The 18276-nt window shown below is 50.0% G+C and overlaps 1 protein-coding gene across 5 annotated transcripts; it reads left to right on the top strand.

Moving 5' to 3' along the window:
• The first annotated feature begins 633 nt into the window (after positions 1–633).
• ZNF518B (zinc finger protein 518B) lies at positions 634–18030 on the top strand. Of its 5 annotated transcripts, none has more exons than XM_081139919.1 (4): positions 634–720; positions 3054–3383; positions 8280–8353; positions 10992–18030. In XM_081139919.1, the coding sequence occupies exon 4, from the start codon at positions 11190–11192 to the stop codon at positions 14424–14426; it is 3237 nt and encodes a 1078-aa protein (XP_080996045.1). In that variant the 5' UTR covers positions 634–720; positions 3054–3383; positions 8280–8353; positions 10992–11189; the 3' UTR covers positions 14427–18030. The 5 variants fall into 5 exon arrangements, with proteins under 5 accessions (XP_080996045.1, XP_080996046.1, XP_080996044.1 ...); XM_081139920.1 differs by having other exon boundaries at positions 3054–3415; XM_081139918.1 differs by lacking the exon at positions 8280–8353.
• The last annotated feature ends 246 nt before the right edge of the window (positions 18031–18276 follow it).

Raw genomic sequence — 18276 nt, 5'->3', positions numbered from 1 at the left:
GGGGGCGGAGGGGCGCGGGAACGGCGCTGGGGCGAGGCGCAGGGAGGCCGCCGGGTTGAGTGGCTCACACCATCTTGACTCTCCCTGTCTGTCTGACCCTCACGGCCACAGAGGCAGCCCAAGCGGCTTCGGGTCCGAGTCTCGGAGAGGCCAGGGGGCTGCCTCACCCACGCTCCCGGAGCCAGGCGCGGAGGAGTCGGGGCTCGAACCCGCGCCGTCCAGGCCGTCCCACGCCCTGCGGCTCTCAAGGAAGGCAGGCCCGGGCGAGGGCGGCTCCACGCCGTTTCTCTCGCCTCCACCCGCCGGCTGCGGGACCTCAAGCTCCATGAGGGCAGGGCAAACGCTCCATGAGGGCAGGGCTAACGCGCCCTGCGCTCCCCGCACGGCGGAGGGCGGCGACGATGGCGGCAGGGCCGGCCCCGGGAGCTCGCGGGCATCCGGGCCGAGCGCAGCGGGTGCCGACGCGCCGGGTCGCGCTCCGGGCCTGGCACCGGGCGGCTGGGTCTTCGCCTCTGCGCGGCGGGGACAGCGGGCAGCGCCCGGCGCAGCCTCGGGCCGGCGGCGCCCGCGGAGGCTGGGCGCACTGCGCAGGCGCGGGCGCGGGCTCCGCCCCCGAGTAGGGACCTACCGGGGACCTAGGCGGGCGTGGGGCGCGCCGGCGGCCGTGGCGCGGCGGCCTGTGGTCGCGGTCGGCGCCCCTCCCTGGGCCGGGACCGGCTGGTGAGTGGCCGAGCGGGAGCGCCGGGGCTCTGGGTTCGAGTGCGCGCGCGGGGCAGGTGGGGTCCGGGCGTGGGGGTCGCGGGGCCGCTCCGAGGCGGGCGGGCCGGGAGGTGCGGGCCGGGTCCTGCGTGCCCACCCCAGTCCCCGGGCTGCCTGGCTGGGTGGCCCCCGGGCAGGCCGGCGGCAGGCTCGGTGCCCGGGGAGGGGGCGAGTGGCGGGGAGGGGGGGCCAAGAGGGGTGCAGGGCAGGGGCGGCGGGGTGGGGGCGGGGAGGGGGCAGACGTGCGGGGACCACGGCGACCCGGGGCTGGGTGGCGGCGGGGTGCGGGTGCGGCGCCCCCTGCCCGCCCGCGCGCCTTTGTGCCACCGAGGCCGCGGGCCGGCGCCCAAGGCGCGGGTCGGACCCTCGGCGGCGGCGGCGGCGGCGGGCGTGGAGCCGGAGCCGGAGCCGGCCTCCGGCCTCAGGTGCCGCCCCCTGCGTTTTAAATGATGCATCTCCCGGGAGGATTTCTACCGGTCGGCCGAGCAGGAAGTGTCGTCAGGAGGCCATTTTTAAAGCCTCCTTCGGGCCTGGGAGGTAAGCGCTGACGTGTTTTGATTTCCAGTAGTTAGAAGCCGCCCCCTCGACCCCTCGAGGGGGCCCGACCGACCGTCCCCAGAGACCACCGTGCACCTAGTGTGCCGCGCCGTCCCGCCAGCGCCCGCGCCCGCGCTGTTGGAGGTGGACTCGCCTCGAATACTGTGTGCCGTCGGTGTGCGTGTGCCAGCAATAAACTCGAAAACCAGACTGCATTGTCTTTCCTTGGGTGTTGCGGGCGTGCCCAGGGCCGGCCTCTCCGTGGAGGGCCTGTGCATCTTCTGCGGGCGGGGGAAGGGGAGATGGATGGGGATGGCCTGACTAGTCCCCGAGGCTGATGTCACCCTTTGTGGGACCTCCCCCATTCCAGCCTGCCCGTTTATCTCGTTGCCTCAGGGTGTTGGGCAGTTCCAGGCCAGGGAAACAATGCAGGATGCAAAAGAATGAGTATTTTTTAACCAGAAGGGGAGAATGAAAAACACTTCAGTTCAGTTGTGTATGTCGGGTATTTAACGTATTCCGTTCTAATACCCACGGCTTTAAAAACAATGTGTCAACCTACGATTGTAAAACAAAATGCGAAATGCTGCCGAGCACTTTGTCCTGTTTAAGTCTACAAGGCTAAACTGTGATGTTGTGTTGGAACCCTTAAACATTCCCCCTTAAATTTAGAATTAGTCACCTACAATAAGACAGCTTGCTCTCCAGGACCTCGCAGGACTTTCCTAAAGAAGAGCAGAGAGACTAGGAATGTTTATCTGTGTGAGTCACACAGGCAAAGTTCAGCCCAGCCTGTGCTGTGTGCACACACAACAGGCCATACTGGCCAAGGGTTCTTGAGGCAACTGGTTATTTAGAAACCAGCATCGTGTAGTCTCCTTAAGAACTAGAATGCAAGTATAATGTTCAGCTTTTAAAATTTCATGATGTTTTCTAGGATGCATTTTTTGAAAATTACTTTTGATCTGGGTACTGAACATAGCCTTTGAAAAGTAACACTTTTGTATGTATCCAGTTTTGTTGTGCTGATGACATTCCTTACAAGTGCATTTTGAAACAAAGGAGGGTGTTATTTTATTTATTAGGCCTCCTCCCTGATGCATTATACCAAACTAATGTAGATTTTTTTAAAATCCAGTCACAGCAATTAAAAAATAAAAACATGCCTACTTGCTTTAAGTAAGGGGATCTGGGACAGTTTTTTGTGCAAGAGGAAGAGCAAAGAACATTTTTATTATTGCCACCATAAAGGCTGGCATTTCTTTCTTTCATTGACTCGTGTTCATTCATTCAACCAGTATGTATTAAGTGCCTTCTGTGGCCAAGCCCTATGCTGTTGACTGATAAGCAAGGCCCTTGCCGGCAAGGTTTCCCCTGTTTCAGTTGTTCTCTGGCTGCCTGGCATAGATGGCATCTTTTTCACATATACCAGCTCGGCCAGCTGCAGTTTCCAGGATCCATCTAATCTAGACAGTCCCATCACGGGGCGGGGGGTGGGGAGGCACCAGAGTCACCTGGGAAGAATTTTAAACCACATGCCTGAGCCTACCCCAGGCAAAGGGCAATCTGATTCATGAGGCCATCGGAGTCCTGGGAGGCCTTTTTTTCCATTTTCAGCTCCCTGTGTGACCTTGCCCGACACCCCTGCTTGAGAAGCACTTTGAGGGCTCATCCCCTTTTCTGGAAGAAAAGTACCTGGAGCAACCAAGGCTACACAGGCCTGGAACTTCAACCCAAGTGTCTGGCTTCTGTTGCAGGGCTGTTCGCGCAGGGCTCGCTGCCCCAGGGTTTCTGAGTGTAGAAGCCTGTGCCAGGGCCGAGTAGAGACTGGACGGGCCTGGGAGCCTAAGAAGACTAGGAAGAGCCCCTGCGACTTGCTGTGCCTTTGACTCACATCTGCAGCTTGCCAGCTCCAGGCCAGAAGTCAGAACAGTGCCCAGCGCAGCAGATGCTGGGACTTCAGTTCACAGCCTCACACCGCGGGTAGCAGAGAACAAAGGATTTCTTTCGATTAGACACCAGCTGACCAACTCCTTGACCTTAGAAAAGCCACAGCTTCTCCAGACCTGTTATCTTCCAGGAAGCAGGTAACTGAAGGTGAACTCTGAGGAGTGTTGAGGTAATTAATGTATGAGTCTGCCCCTGGAGGCACCTTTCTGCCCAACTTGGGCCAAGGGGCTCTTAAGATTGACAAATGCAGCTGGCTACTGAGCATCCTGATCAGATCATGGAGGTGGCATTTGCTTCCCTCCACCTCCTGTTACACTCCTAAAAGACAGCAGCCCCTGGCAGGTGTGGGGTGAAACGGTCCCAGTGCACGCTTATTGTGCTCACCACGCCAGCCACTGCTCTGGGAATGCTGGAGTTTTCGAGAGCCCACGAAATGGGCACTGTCATTACACACTTTAGTGAGAGCATCAGTGGTATTTCCAAGGTCACATGGCTAAACAAGGATAGGACCCAGGGTCCACTTGCCCTGTCACCTCATTAGTCCCAGGCAGGGGCCTTGTCCTGCCCCTGGGTTAGGCACCTAAAAGACTGCACAGGATGATGATAGTCTAACCACTCCTGCGCACTCCTCTGCACCTGTCATGTCAGGCCATCAGGTGCTTGTTCTCAGCCTTGGCTGCACATCAGAGCCCCACTGTGGGGCCCAGGCAGCGTTAGTTTTCGAGCCTCCCAGATAATTCTGGCATGCAGTAGGGTAACCGACCATCCCAGGGACCTCTTTAAAAAAATGAGTTTCACACCCTGGACCTATTATGAAAAATGGGCACCCTGATGCATGGAAGGTTAAAAATCACTGGTTTTCTGAGAGGTATTTCTGCTGTGTTTTGATTATACTTTTTTATTAGACTCTTAATCCATTTCTTTGATGTTTTGATTTTTTCCTAAAGGCAAAGAAAGAAGGAAATACAAAAATGTATCACCCTTAGAGACCTGAAGTCACTAGTTGTGTTTAATAACAGTTTTGTAATGTTGCTTGTAAATACTATCTTGTTTTTGTTTTTTTTAAGCTTCACCTGAGGATATTTTTTCCATTGCTTTTCAGAGAGGGAGGGAGGGAGGGAAAGAGATTGAGAAAGCGAAACCTCCATGTGAGAAAGACACATCGATGGGTTGCCTCCCACATGCTCCCTGGCCGGGGCTGGGGATCGAACCTGCAGCAGAGGTACATGCCCTTGGCCGGAATCAAACCCAGGACCCTTTAGTCTGCAGACCCATGCTCTAACCACTAAGCATAATTGGCCAGGGCTGCTTTGTATCTTTTTAATGCCAACAAAAGCATACTTCTTAATATTTATTTTTCATATGTAAAACTATAAGTTTTAGACTTTAACAATTCTAGCATTAGTCATATTCTTTCTGTTGAAAGGTTTCCTCTTAAACTGTTTCCTTTTAAATTATAAAATAACTGTTTTCTGATGTAGTCTCGATTGATATGCTCAACAGTGTCAAGTCCAACCCAGAGCAACTCCTTTGCAGGCTGGGAGGTGGGGGAGGGGAGATCCCCACTTCCAGCTATAGAACTGCCACCTTAGGTCTTGATCTCATCAGCCCCTTTGTTAAGCAGACTTCTGCTTCCGGAGATTACTGGACTCTTCTATGTTCCAAGGAGTCTTACAAAATATGTTGACTTATTTCTTGACAACACATGCACTGCCTGCCAAGTATAAGGTTACCTGCTATTTGCATATATACTTCTCCTCACATCAGCCATGTAAACTGGGCGTTTATTCCCATGTTACAAATGAGAAAACTCGGGCTCAGAGACGTCAGCAAGTCCGGCCTCACACAGCTATTGAGAAACCTAGGTTTTTTGGACCTTGTTCCTGCTCTCTCAAGGTCATCACTGTTCCCACTGTTACACTCTCCTCTGGACAGCACAGGCATTGGAATGGGGGCTCTCTTGTCCAGCCCCCAGCCTCTTGCTCCGTCTGTGCCCCAAGTGAACCACTCGGTTTCAGAAAGAAAGCTGAGATCCCAAAGGGGTATGTTTGTCAGCAGCATTCAGAAATATTTTTTGTCATCGGGATGGCCACCAATTTGCAGTTCAGTCATTTCTAAGTGCAAGGTAGTTTGGTGAGGAGAGTCTGATAACTTAATTGCTGTTTTTCCTCCTTTAGATTCATTTACCATTCAGTTCAATTCTGAATCTTTGTAACGGGTGGAAAAAGGTTTTGCTGAGTGAGGCCAGTTTCTTCCTGAATGCCTTCCTACTTGGGAAATATTAACAGTTTACATATTTAATGTTGGAATTTCCCCCCTGATCAGTTATTACCCGTCTATGTGCTTCTGGGCACTTTGGGATAGGATGTTTTAGAAATGGACCACCCTTTTCGAAGGCTAGGTACACGACAGGAACAGGTGCAATTTTTGAGTGCCTCTGCCGCCAGGCTGAGCTTTTCCTGTGTTACCTGGTTTGTTTCTCTTAATCACCCTTCAAGTCTTATGACATCAAAGCCTGTTTCCTGGCCTGACAATGAATAGAAGGAAATCACCTGCACAGGGACCCAGAAAAGGGACAGATGCAGGGCTTGGACTGCAGACCTTCAACTCCATTCCCTCTGCTCTTCATGGGCACAGAGCTGCGGCCGTGCTCTCAGGATTGATGAGGCAGGAGCCACAGTGAAGGGATTTCTGGAAAGAGCTTCCTAAATTTGCTTCTCCATCCACAAAGGATGCAGTCAACAACCAATACTGATTTGGGGAGGCATCTCTCACGAGCAGAAATGTCTGTGATGATGCACGCAGCAGGCTCATGATGTACTTGATCGGCTGCTTTTCTTTTCATATGAACATCTAGCATGGAAATGCATTTGTTTGCCACTGGGACATTGTACAATTTGCTGGGCATGGAGAGGGCAAGGTGATTTAGTAACTGGCTTCTATATGAACCTGAGTTGTAGTTAGAATTACTGGAGAAGATGCTCTAAGCGCCCGTCAGCCACTTTGCCATTCAGGCTGGGCAGATGGTTTTGCCCCAGAGGTAAATTATCTTTCAGGCTGTATAACCAAGCAAATATAATTAAAATTATAAAATGAGATTCAGTATATATTCTGGAGAGAACAACTGTGAGGCAACAAGAAGCCTATCATGTAGCCCTTTTGACTATTTTTGTGATTGGCATCATTTCTTCTATTTTTTTTCCATAAAAAATGGAAATATTTTGAACTTACGATGTGTGAGTAACTTAGATCCAAGCACTTTTAGTCACATTATCACAGTTCATCCTCACGACAGTCCTGTGAGGTAGAGGTGCTCTTACTGTCAGAGGAATCGGAGTTTGCCCAGGTCACCTAGGGAGCAATGGGCTAGGACTTAAAGCCCCGTAATCTGATTCCAAAGCCTATAGCCTCAAGCACTGTCTTACTAATACTTCTAATTCCGTTGTACATGTGACGTTTTCAGTATTGAGAAGTCAAGTGCTTCCTTTTAAATAAGAACTTATACATGCAGTCCTTTATGGTTTTTATAGCCCCATGTCACTGAAGCAAAGTCAGTCTTGTTTTTTCATGTGTTCCCATAGTAAATCTTTAAGAAGTCAGGACAAGTGAACTCAAGTCAGAAGGAAAACCCACCAGCAGCAAGTGCTGCACTTGGGCCTTTTCCTGGGAAAAGACAGGGCAATGTGGAGGCAGCGCATTGGTGACACTGGGTAGCAGTGTCTGGCTGACACTGCAGGTGACGCTGTGTTAAGAAGCTCACCCTGTGCTGTTCACAAACAGTCAACTTAATGTAAATGGCCATTCCACTTACTGTGCCAAAAGTTAATAACGCTAAGTATTTTCTGTGTTTTTGAGAACCATCCTAAGTTCTCTGAAAGGTTTGTTTCTAGACCCAGGAGTGAGTGCAGGTGTTTTGTAACCACTACGTGGTGAGTTTGGGAGGCAGGTGAACACTGAGGCGGTGGCGACAGTCATTTACTGGGTACCTTCTCAGTGTCAGGCGCACGCACGTCCTGGTATCTACAGGATTTTCTGTAATCCTTCATCATCAGCCTGCTGGGCAGTGACTCGCCAGGAGGACCCAGCTGGTTTGCTTGCGTGTCGACCGGATGGAGCAGGTGGGTGGAGGGAACAGGGATGAGGAGCCCCTTCACTGCTCAGGTGTGCCTGCTGCTGCCCACGAGTGAGTACCAACGTCAAGCCTCCCCAGTTTCCCATGCCGCTTGGTCCGTTTCCCTCTGACTTGGGGTGTTACCTCTGAGGTCTCAACCCTAACTCCCTACCCCCTGACTAGCCATACAAGTTGCAGAGGCCAAAGAGACTGTGTCTGCTTATTCCAAAGAAGCTTGCCATCTTTCCCAGCTGGACTAAGGGAAGTGCCAGTGTGGAAACATTGCATGATTTGGAGAATGGCTTAGTCGCCAAGAAGATCCTTTCTCCCAGGTGACGTAATTCAGTCATGTCCTAGTCCATTACCTTCCCCATAAACTATTTGCCAGTCACAGCCCCATGCGCTTCATATGTGGTCACCTGTTCCTGCGGGGTTTTAACTCGGAATCACTGCTGTAATGGTTCTTCAGAGGCACCCCCGGGGCGCTGCGTTCCTCGGGCTCTACAGGTGGCTCCGTTCATTCTCTAGGGACTCTCCCCTGTCGGGACGTGCTCCACTCCTTGCTATGTGATCTCATGGTCCATTATCTTAGGATGTTAGGCCTTTAGTTTTAGGAGGCATGACACTCCCAAGTTTTAAAAGGACCTGGAGAGAAAATGGTGAAGCTGCCTTCTGTGGCTTCTGAAGACTCTTGGAGGCTGGGAACGGTGCTGGGAAACTGGAAATGTACCAGTGGAATCCTGGTTTGGAAGATGCTTCCAACAGAGGCACCTCGTTACATGGTTTATTTGAGAATTTCATAGGATCAACATGTCGAGTTAAGTTGGAAGAGTTGGTGACCGAGCTGTGCCAGGCAGGCCTGTGACTTTCCTCTCTCCTGTTTTTCTCTTTCTCCCCCCTCCCTCTCCTCTGGAACTGGTAGGATCGTGAGGCTGGCAGCTGAGAGATGTGCAGATCTTTGAACAAAGTTGGGAACTGAGGACTGGACAAGAGGAGGTGTGTGCAGTTCACAGCCAGGCTGTCGAGAGGGACTATGTTGGCAGCTTTAGGAGGAGGCTGGTTTCAGTTTCGTTGAAGGGTCAGTTCTTGACAATGAGAACTATGCAGTGATAACGTTAGCAGCTGGAGAGGAAAGGAGTTTTATTTATGGCAATATTAGAGCATCGACTGCATGGTCAGCTGGTGAAGATGTTCAGCGTATTTAGATGCTGCTGGAAGTTTGATGAAAGCCAGTGATTTCTAACACTGGCTTTCATCAGACTCCCATGGTGTGCTCTTACTAACCACAGTGCCTCTCCCCTTCCCTTTCCCCCAAGAGGGTGAAGCCCAGGAATGGCTCCCTTAGCTGTGATTCCGAGGCTCGTCCAGGTTCGAGGACTGCTGGACCAGGTCCCCTCTCCAGCCCCTCCATGCTTCGGGCCTCTGGGTTTTTTAGGTCCTGGTTGCAGCTGTGGTGTGTGTTCTCTGTAACAGGATGAAAAAGCTGAGGGGAACATGTTGACGATAGGCTTCTTTGATGGTAAAAAGCCTATTTCAGCAATCTGCAGAGTCAGGCTGGGCTTAGAAATCACCTAGATGAGCATTGTCTTTTACATACATAGGGGTGCACAAGTCTGACGGGGCCCCTAGATGCCACCGGGCCTTGATTGCAGCTGGGAATGGCTTCTGAGAGGAGGTGACTGTTGTTTGCAAAAGCAGCATAGGAAAGAGAACAGGGAAAAAAAAAACTTGGTATCAGGCGTCGTATGTCCTTATGGTGCTTTCCGGAACTGCTACAGGGCAGGTGTGGTGCTAGACCTGAATGTGCCATAACTGTTTCCCCGACCCTGCAGAGGGACCTGCTCCCTCAGACCGGCCTGTCGGACTTTGTCCGGCTCCTGGCCTGTTGGTGTGCCCGAAGGAGGCTGCAGACCCCCCGCAGCGCTGCCTGTCACGGCGAGAGTGCTGCGGGCCTGACTGGGCTCTACGCTTAGAGAGCCTCAGACCTCAACAGTGTTCCCTTCACGTGCGCGCCACACTGTGGGAAATCGGAGAACAGGCCTTAATTCTAGTTGCCGATGAAACATTGGAACTCAGAAGGTTTAAGCGGGTTCTTAAGGTCTTTAAGGCTTTTGACAGATCCCAAAATAAATGGGTCTTTGCTTAGTCCTAATTGTGAATTTGGGGGGGAGGGGAAGGTATGTAAAAATAACTTTGTATATAAAAGTGGTCACTGTTACACATATTGTGGCACTTGCTGTAGAAAACATCCGCCTGCTGGCCAGTGTCTGGGCCACCTTCGTGTACCAGCTGGTCTCCCTGCAGCCATCACTTCAGCTCAGCAGCTGGAGGCTGGAACTGGAGTTGCTTACAGACCATGTCTTGTCCCTGCTCCGGGGTCTCCCCGGCTCTTCCTCACACAGGGGAGAGGCCACATCCTATGACTCTGTGCTGTGGATCCTGCCCCCACCCCTGGGACTCTGTGCAATTCTTCCGTCGCTTCCTCTCCTGGCTCCTTCCTGTCCCTCAGGTGCTCCAGGCCCTCTTCCCACAGGCCTCTGCTGCTCTGCTGGAAGCGCCTTCTCCAAACAGCCACACGCTCACTCCCCAGCTGCCCCAGGTCTCTGCTCAGATGTCAGCTTACCCAGAGGCCCCTGCTGACCCTCCTCACCTCTGCGCCAGCCCTAAACTCCATCACATGGCTACTCCCTACCCCCCCTCACCTGCCTTGATGGGATTTTGTTCCCAAATATTGAGTGACAAATATATAACCTGCCCCCCCCATATACCCTCACGAGATGAGGACTGATTTGCTTTTGGTCACCTCCCTGCAGCACTTAGAACAGAGCAGTGCCCAACACACGATGGAGACTCAGTAGGATGAGTGAATGAATGTCTGTCTACCTAGTACCATCAGTGTTGACTTAGTACTTGTGAAAGCAAGCAGACTGTGTGCATAGACACTCAGGTCCACGCGGGTCATTAGCTGTCATGGAGAAGCACATGAACACTGGACCCGAAGCCCTGGCTGCACCGCTTGGTAACGTGCGTGTTTAAGAGCTGAAATGGCAGCACACTGCCCCAGCTGCGAGGGAGGCCGATGTGAAATTATACCCATGCCATTGGTAGGACGCCCTCAATGACGTTTAAAAAAAATGTCACAATGAAAGGCTCTTCTGAGTCACTGCTGCACTTTCCTTACTCTTGTTTGTGTCTGTGGTTGGTCTACAGCAAGGGTGGGGAACCTTTCTTATGCCAAGGGCCATTTGGATATTTGTAACATTCACAGGCCATACAAAATTATCAACTTAAAAATTAGCTATGAAAACTCCTAGATTTATTGAATTTCGAGTCCTGCCTGCTGTTGCCTTGGCAGGGCCAGACCAAATGATTTTGCAGGCCATATATGGCCCACGAGCCCGACATTCCCCACCTCTGGTCTACAATGACGAGTTTTAGAGGCTGATTTGAGAATATTTTCAGTTTGTTTTCTGTTTGCCAGCTCAGTGGTATTGTGTGTTATCAGCATGTGTCTAATGTTGATATCAAGCGTGAATTCACAAGGTCAGAGATACAGAGTAAGTTTGGAAATAGCTCAGCCAACCCTTAAGTTCATGTGTTCAACCTGCTCTGTGATTTCTCTTTTCCTCTTCAGTGTTGCCTGGAATATCAGAGAATTGAAAACCGTCATATTCAGGGACCGTGCATCTGTGTGGTGGCATTTAAAAAAAAGGAAACTAAGAATGCTCCCAGGAAGTAACCATGCGTCTGCCAGTCCAAGTTTGTTGCAGGCTGCCTCCGAAGGCCTCTACCATGTGAAGTCTCCCTGGGTCCCCATGTACTCTGTTTGGAAATGCAACTGAAGAAGATGAAGGATATTGGACAGCAGTTGTTCAATTCACAAGTAAATGATGGACGTAACTCTTTGACCATGTCACCCAGACAGCCTAATGCTAATAGAGCCACTCGGCCAGACAGACAAGAAGCCCAGGCTTCTCTGTACCAAGGCTCCGAGGCAGAGGCCGTCATGACGACCACTGCCACGTGTATTAAGTGCAAGAGTGCCCACCAGGTCCCTCTTCAGGACTTGAAAAGGGGGCCCGGGCAAAGCCAGAAGGACGATAGATATGTGTGCTTCCAGTGCAGCCGGGGAGGGGCTCCTCCCCACGTCCCTTTCGGGAGCGGTGATCCCAGTGCTGCTCACATAGGAAATAAGGCTGAAACCGTCGGAAGTCCTGGCAACAGCAAATTCAAGGTAAGGAACTTCAAACCCGGCAAGTACTACTGTGATAAATGTCGCTTTTCCACAAAGGACCCTCTGCAGTACAGGAAGCACACACTTCAGCACGAGGAGATCAAGTTCGTATGTTCTCACTGCAGCCACATCTCCTACACGAAGGGGGAGTTCCAGAGGCACTTGGTGAAGCACACGGGCGTGTTCCCCTATCGGTGTGAGTACTGCGACTATGGTGCTATCAGAAACGATTACATTGTCAAACATAGGAGGAGAGTGCACGAGAAGGCCGGCGGAAAACGGCCGCCCAGAGCCGTCGCCAAGCTGGAGCCGAGGAGAAGCAGCGTGTCCAAACACACGGAGCTTCTCAAAGCCTCCGACCCGGGCCCTGCTCCACAAAGCAAGTTGCCAGATCAGCTCTCGAAGTTCTCCCTCCAGACAGACAAAGACAGAGCACAGAGCATCACGCTGGCACCCGAATCGAAGGAACCCCAAAAAGACGTGGTGTGCGTTCCAAATAAGGTGACCCTGTCAGAGCCAAATGAAGTGGGTCTGTTGGAGAAAAGCGTGGAGGTAGAGGTGTTGTCCCCAGCCACAGAGCCCGTCCAGCCCGGAATGCCGCTGACCGTGGTGGCACCTGCAGAGCTCGTGGTCCCCGCTAACTGTCTGGCCCAGTTGGTAGACGTGAAGGTTGTCAATGGAACACAGCAGCTTGTCCTGAAGCTGTTTCCTCTGGAAGAAAACGGTTGCCTGGAAGCTGGTGGGGGGGACGGCAGGCATTCGGAACGTAGGACTGCCGAGGGGGCTTCCGCTGGACAAGGGAAGATGGGTTCTGCAGAACAGACCAAGTCACTAGCGATCGAAGGGAGTGTTGGAGAACCCAGAGGCCTCAGCACCCTCCAGTCAGTTCAGAAACAGGTTAAAAATGTGAAATGGGTACGGTCCTACGATTTGTTCATGTCAAATTCCAGTGTGTACAGCTGTGGAGAGTCCCTTCTCAAGTCTGCTAGAGTTGAGGATTTGCAGAAAAAAAGGCCAGTGTATCCGCACAGACCTGCTCTTCCTCCTGTTGCCTTAAGAGGTCCCCCCCCTACGTCTGCAGTGAAAAACAGTGTATTGTGTGGTCTTGGCGCTGCACCAAGTCCTTTTCCATATAAAGCTGCTGTTTCTTTTACTGAAGGTGGGAGACATTTGCACAGTGACCCCCCAAGGTTTCTTCCTCTTCCTGCGTCACCTACAACCATTTCCTTCTCTGGAGAAAAGGGCTTTTTGCCCGTAAGTAGAAACAACTTGGCATCTAGAAGTGAGATCAGTTTTCCTGTAAGAATGGTTGCGTCTACTAGGAAACTGAAGGACAGCCAGCCAGAGGAATACAGGGCAGTTTCAAATACAGGCCAGGTTTCCTCTCATCGTAAAAGCGAGTACTTACACATAAACATTACAGGAGAGGATAGACTCCGACCTCAGCAGCCCAGGGATAAGCCTCTGGAATTAAAGAACATTGAAAGGACTAATGACTCTTTCGATGGCCCGGTCATCTCATCAGTATTTTCTCTGAGCTCTGGATCTGAAAACGTCCCAGAGGGCGTTAAGTGGAATAGCTCACCGTCCAAAATAAAGTCAATTGAACTCTTGCGCAGAAAGATTGCTCAGTTAATTGAGTCCTGTGGTAAGCCTTCATCCCTGGCTGCAAATAACGCACATCGTCGATCTGTAGGGCAGGCATCAAAGGCACCTTCGGAAGTTACCCCTGAAGGTATTCAGGAAATTAATGTCTCATTTACTGGCACTGGCTATTCCATGGGGACTTTATCAAAATCTCAGGATGATGGTGGTATTAGTGGACAGCTTACTTGTCAGCAGATATATCCACGGTTTATAGAAGGCAGCCATAGGAAAACCGAAAGCCAAGTAACTAGGAAGGCTCATGTTGCTCCTCCAGTGTTGATCCCCAAAGGGGCAGTGTTGAGGGTTCTTAATTCATCTGAAGATGCCCACATTATAGAGGCTACATGTGAAACACCCGTCAGCATCCCGTACAGCGAGACACAGCTAATAAAACCCATTCCGTCCTGCCCAAAGACACAGACAGACTCAGACTTACAGCCTTTGACAGGTGAACGTGGGCCAATAGACATGTCCCATAACCTCGACATCTCTCTTCGGCCTAAACCAAGAAAAGAGAGTGCTGTTTGTAGCACTGCCCCCAAAAAAACTGGCCCATTACAGAGTCAGCAAGGAAGCAGTGAATTGAGTAAGCCAGGGAAGGTGCCCTCCAGAAGTCTTCCTGTAAGTAAGAGTAAAACCAGGCAAGTAAACTCATCCAAGAAGAAAAGCAAAATGCAGGCTGATGCCAGCCGCTGTTTCAAGGATCCTTCAATTTTTCAGGTTGCAAGACAGCTTCGACTGATAGCAGCTAAACCGGACCAGTTGATTAAATGCCCCCGTCGGAACCAGCCTGTCATTGTGTTAAACCATCCCGATGTTGACTCACCGGAAGTGACCAATGTGATGAAGGTAATAAACAAGTACAAAGGCAACGTCCTCAAAGTCGTCCTATCAGAGAGGACCAGGTGTCAGCTAGGCATCAAGCGCCATCATGTCCGGCTGACCTACCAGAACTCGGAGGAAGCCAATCAAATAAAAAGGCAAATGATGTTGAAAATGAAACTTAAAAAAGTTCATAAGAACAATTACCAGGTGGTGGATTCCTTGCCCGATGACTCACAGTGTACATTCAAGTGCTGGTTTTGTGGACGGCTGTACGAAGACCAGGAAGAATGGATGAGTCATGGCCAACGGCATTTGATAGAAGCAACTAGAGATTGGGATGTTCTTTCCTCCAAGGGCAAATAAGTGAAACATTGGTGTTAGAAGCAAAGTGGGTTTTTTTTACTTTTAGTTTATTCTGGTTAGGGTTGGGTTGGGCTTGGTTCTTCCCATCCCTGACTCAGTAGGAGAAACAGGTTGTAGGAGTAGGAGGACCCTTATTTCTTCAGATCCCTTGTAGGACTGTTGGGAACCAGGAATCTGGTTTAACCTGACATGTGATGGAACTTGGAAGGTATTTGAAGCCCCTGAAAGAGTACACACACTTATGTACATGCATTTTTCTGGGGAGAAGTGAAACTTTTAACCGATTTTCAGTGGGATCTGAGACTTTTCTGTTTAGCACCCCGTTTTCTGAGTAGATACAAATCTCTTGTAGTCCTTTCAGGGGGTGAGTTTAGAGTGTTTTACATATGCTCATATAACAAAATGCTACTGATGAATTAAACCCCCGTTTGGTGTGCACATCCACTTTTTATTTGCATTAACTCATTTCCTGAATACTTGGTACATAATGGAAATTATATTTGCTACTGTTATCTTAAATTTGGTTACAGAAAGTGGCCGTTCTCTTAAGCCCCTCAGCCCTGTATAATCCTCATAAGTGTTCTTTATAGCACAGAACTGTGCTTTTCAGGCCATTTGAAGGAATGATTATAAGGGTTTGCCTGAATTTGCTAGTTCAACAGCAGGTGTTAGGAAAGAAAGACATTTTCAAGCTTTTGCTTTTTTTTTTTTTAAACATCTCAATTTATGACAGTTGGGGAGGGAATGTGTCTTTTTCAAAATAAAGAGATGGTCACAGAGGGAAAATATCGCAAGTCAAGTCTCCCGTTTGTCACCTCTCGAAGTAACCAATGAAAAACGTGAGCAGGTCTCTCACAGCATGGGTAGAACTGGGAAGGTAACGCAGCGTTGGGCCGTAGGGACAGCTGTGACCAGTGTGGCTGAGGTTCCCTTTGGGAACTCGCCCACGGGAGCGTAGGCTGCACTCTCTCCGTCACCCAGGGCGCCGACGCTGCCCCAGGGCACGGCTGCTCTCCTTTGCCAGGCCCTCCTGTGGAATAAGCTAGTCCCCACTCACCTGCTGTCCCTTTCCTTTTGTGCCTTCGAGGCCCCTTAAAGTTTTCCCTCGTGAAAAATACTAAAAACAGGCAAGAATCAACAAAGTGGAAATGCCCCACCATCTTTGTTAAGGTTATAGGAGCATTATCCCGGGGTTTCATTGGTAGTAACAACCTGCTTCTAATTGATCTTAGCCACAGTCACGCTCTCCCTGTTGCTCGCTTTCCTAGGAAGCACCTCCGAGAACATTCCTGCTCCCTTGTCTACCATCACATGTCAGGACCAGAGCTGAGCTGTGCAGCACCTTCATGTGCACAAAAAGCTCGCCCACTGCACAGCCGGGCCTCTTGGGCAGGTACTTGGTTGGCAGAGCTCAAACTGCGGGCCTCCCACTGCCCTGCAGAGCGCGAATGGCTCAGCCTCGGGAGCCCCAGTGCTTGTGCTCCTCCCTGTAGCTTTAAGGAATGAATGTGCTGGTGTGGATGCCCCGGGGGCTGTTACAGCTGAGAGACGCCAGGGAGATTTCTGTTGGTTGGGTAGTCAGTTAGAGACTTATTTCTACCCCCCCCCCCCATGAAGTCTTAGATTACCCTCTAATAGGTGGGGTTGCAATTCTTTGTTTTTTCTCATCACAAGGAGCTAACATGTCTTATGCATGATTCAGGACAAGGTCATTGAGTTGATTGGTTAATTTTTGTTGAAATTTAAGATTTGGATTTTTTATGTGTATATATGTGTATGTACACATATCAATATTTTTTACCATTTGAGAACTAGTAGCTAATTTTCTGATTTCCTGTTTTATAATGAAATTAGGTGGGTTGGGAAATATGACATTTTATATTCTAGAAATAATTTATTTTGGAAGTACCTTTTTATAATGGTCTGATCTCACTTTTAGCAAATGAAAGCACAGTAAGTGTGGGTCGAATTTGTATGTACAAACGGAGTGGCCACCCCTGCGGGTCATTTCATTACAGGACTTGGTCCCACACTTGTCCAGTGGGGGCATTTGGGGCAGTGGAGCTTGGGGACCGCTTCACTGCCTAGGGAGGCCACTGTGAAGTTTTACCCGTGTACAGATTTGCACCCTCCAACGTGAGAGAAGCCTCCTGAGACACTCGGGGGGAGAAAAGGCTGTGAGTTTTATTTTCTCTTCTATACCTCATCACTTAGTCACGTCTTTCCTGAAAGCTTAGGCCTTCAAGAGAGGGAACCGTGCATCGGGTCAGAGTGCTAAGTCAACATGAAGTATTTACACTTTGCAGCATCAACTCTTTTTCAAGTATTACCTGAAACAGCTTGTGTGCTTGTCCAGAGCTCACTTTTGTGGGTAGAATGTAGCTAAACTTTGGGGGATTTTCAGAATTACAGTCCTTGTTAAGGAATTAAGAGGCTCCTGGAAGTCGTAAAAAGTGAGAAAGCAACAAATGGTTGTCTTTCCAGTGTAAGGAGCTTAGGAAATAGCTTGACGACTGTAGGTTAAGTGTCATGAAATGAACTATATCATTTCTAACGACGTTGGAGGAGGTAGCAGGACTGTCTTGAGTATGTGTGTGCTCTTTCTTACCATGACTTTGAAGGACTCTACTCACTAAATTGTACTAATGGCACTAATGAAACCATTTTACGCTTGTTTTTTTCAATAGTTGGAACTCTTGTTTTAATCAATTACTTAAGCTTAAAGTGATTTAATAATGCTGTGACTAGTTTTTAATTTATTGATTTTAGAGAGGAGGGGGAGAGAGACACACACATCAGTTTGTTGTTCCACTTATTTATGTATTCATTGGTTGCTTCTTGTATGTGCCCTGACCAGGGATTGAACCCGCAACCTTGGAGCATTGGGACGATGCTCTAACCAACTGAGCTACCCAGCCAGGGCATACACTTTTTTTAAAAAATATATCTTTATTGATTTGAGAGAGAGGAAGGGAGAGAGAAAGAAACATCAATGATGAGACTCATTGATCGGCTGCCTCCTGCACGCCCCCGACTGGGGATCGAGCCCGCAACCTGGGCATGTGCCCTGACCGGAAATCAAACCGTGATCTCCGGGATCCTAGGTCCACGCTCAACCACTGAGCCATGCTTGGCCGGGCCACACACTTATTTTTTAAAGTAGGTTGTCTTTTGGGGAGCAGAAATGAGACGATCTTTTTATATATATGATGTGACAAAGAGTGAACTTTTTTTTTAAATGACCAATAGATTACATTTTACTCAAGTTTTTATCCCTAGCCCCAAATAATATTGTGAGCCCGTTAATGGGCTAAGTGCTGTTGAACTAACCCAAACACCATGTGTTAACCCTCAAAGCCCATCCCTTCTGCTGTGGGGCCATAGAAGCCGTCCCAGAAAACGAAGGTGCGATGCTGCTCGGCCTTTCTGATATTATTTGAACCTGTCATTGTCAACGTGAGAAAAAGAAACCCTCGCATAGCCCCTTTCAAGCATCTGTAGAGCTCCTGTGTCAACTGTGTGTGCTGCTCTGTTTCTGAAACACGTTTCTATAGAGATATAGAAGTTGGAGTAAATTTTGTTAAATAAAGCACCTGTAAAAGTCTATCTGTCCTTTCATTTCAGAGGTTAAGCAGCGTGGCTCGCTCTTGCACAGCCTGTCTTGTGTACGTTTCTGAGCCACATGCAGTCAAGGCAATTCACTGCACAGCGCAGGGGCCTCGCTTCACCCGGGGTCTGCTTGGAATCCGATGCCCTGCTGGTTAACCCCGTACCGTGAGAGGAGGCCAGGCTGCTTTCTTGTTTTGCTCTGGCCGGAACCCTCTGGGTGCTGGTGTGGGCAGCAATGGCA

This window comes from Miniopterus schreibersii (assembly GCF_964146895.1).
Source record: "Miniopterus schreibersii genome assembly, chromosome: 1".
NCBI classification, from domain to species: Eukaryota; Metazoa; Chordata; class Mammalia; order Chiroptera; family Miniopteridae; genus Miniopterus; species Miniopterus schreibersii.
Note: the sequence above shows the minus strand (reverse complement) of the source record. Positions and strands in the feature narration are given on the sequence as shown.

What these genes read in the sequence shown, in the direction of transcription:
- ZNF518B (XM_081139922.1), top strand. Translation starts at nt 11,190, where the DNA reads ATGCAACTGAAGAAGATGAAGGATATTGGACAGCAGTTGTTCAATTCA.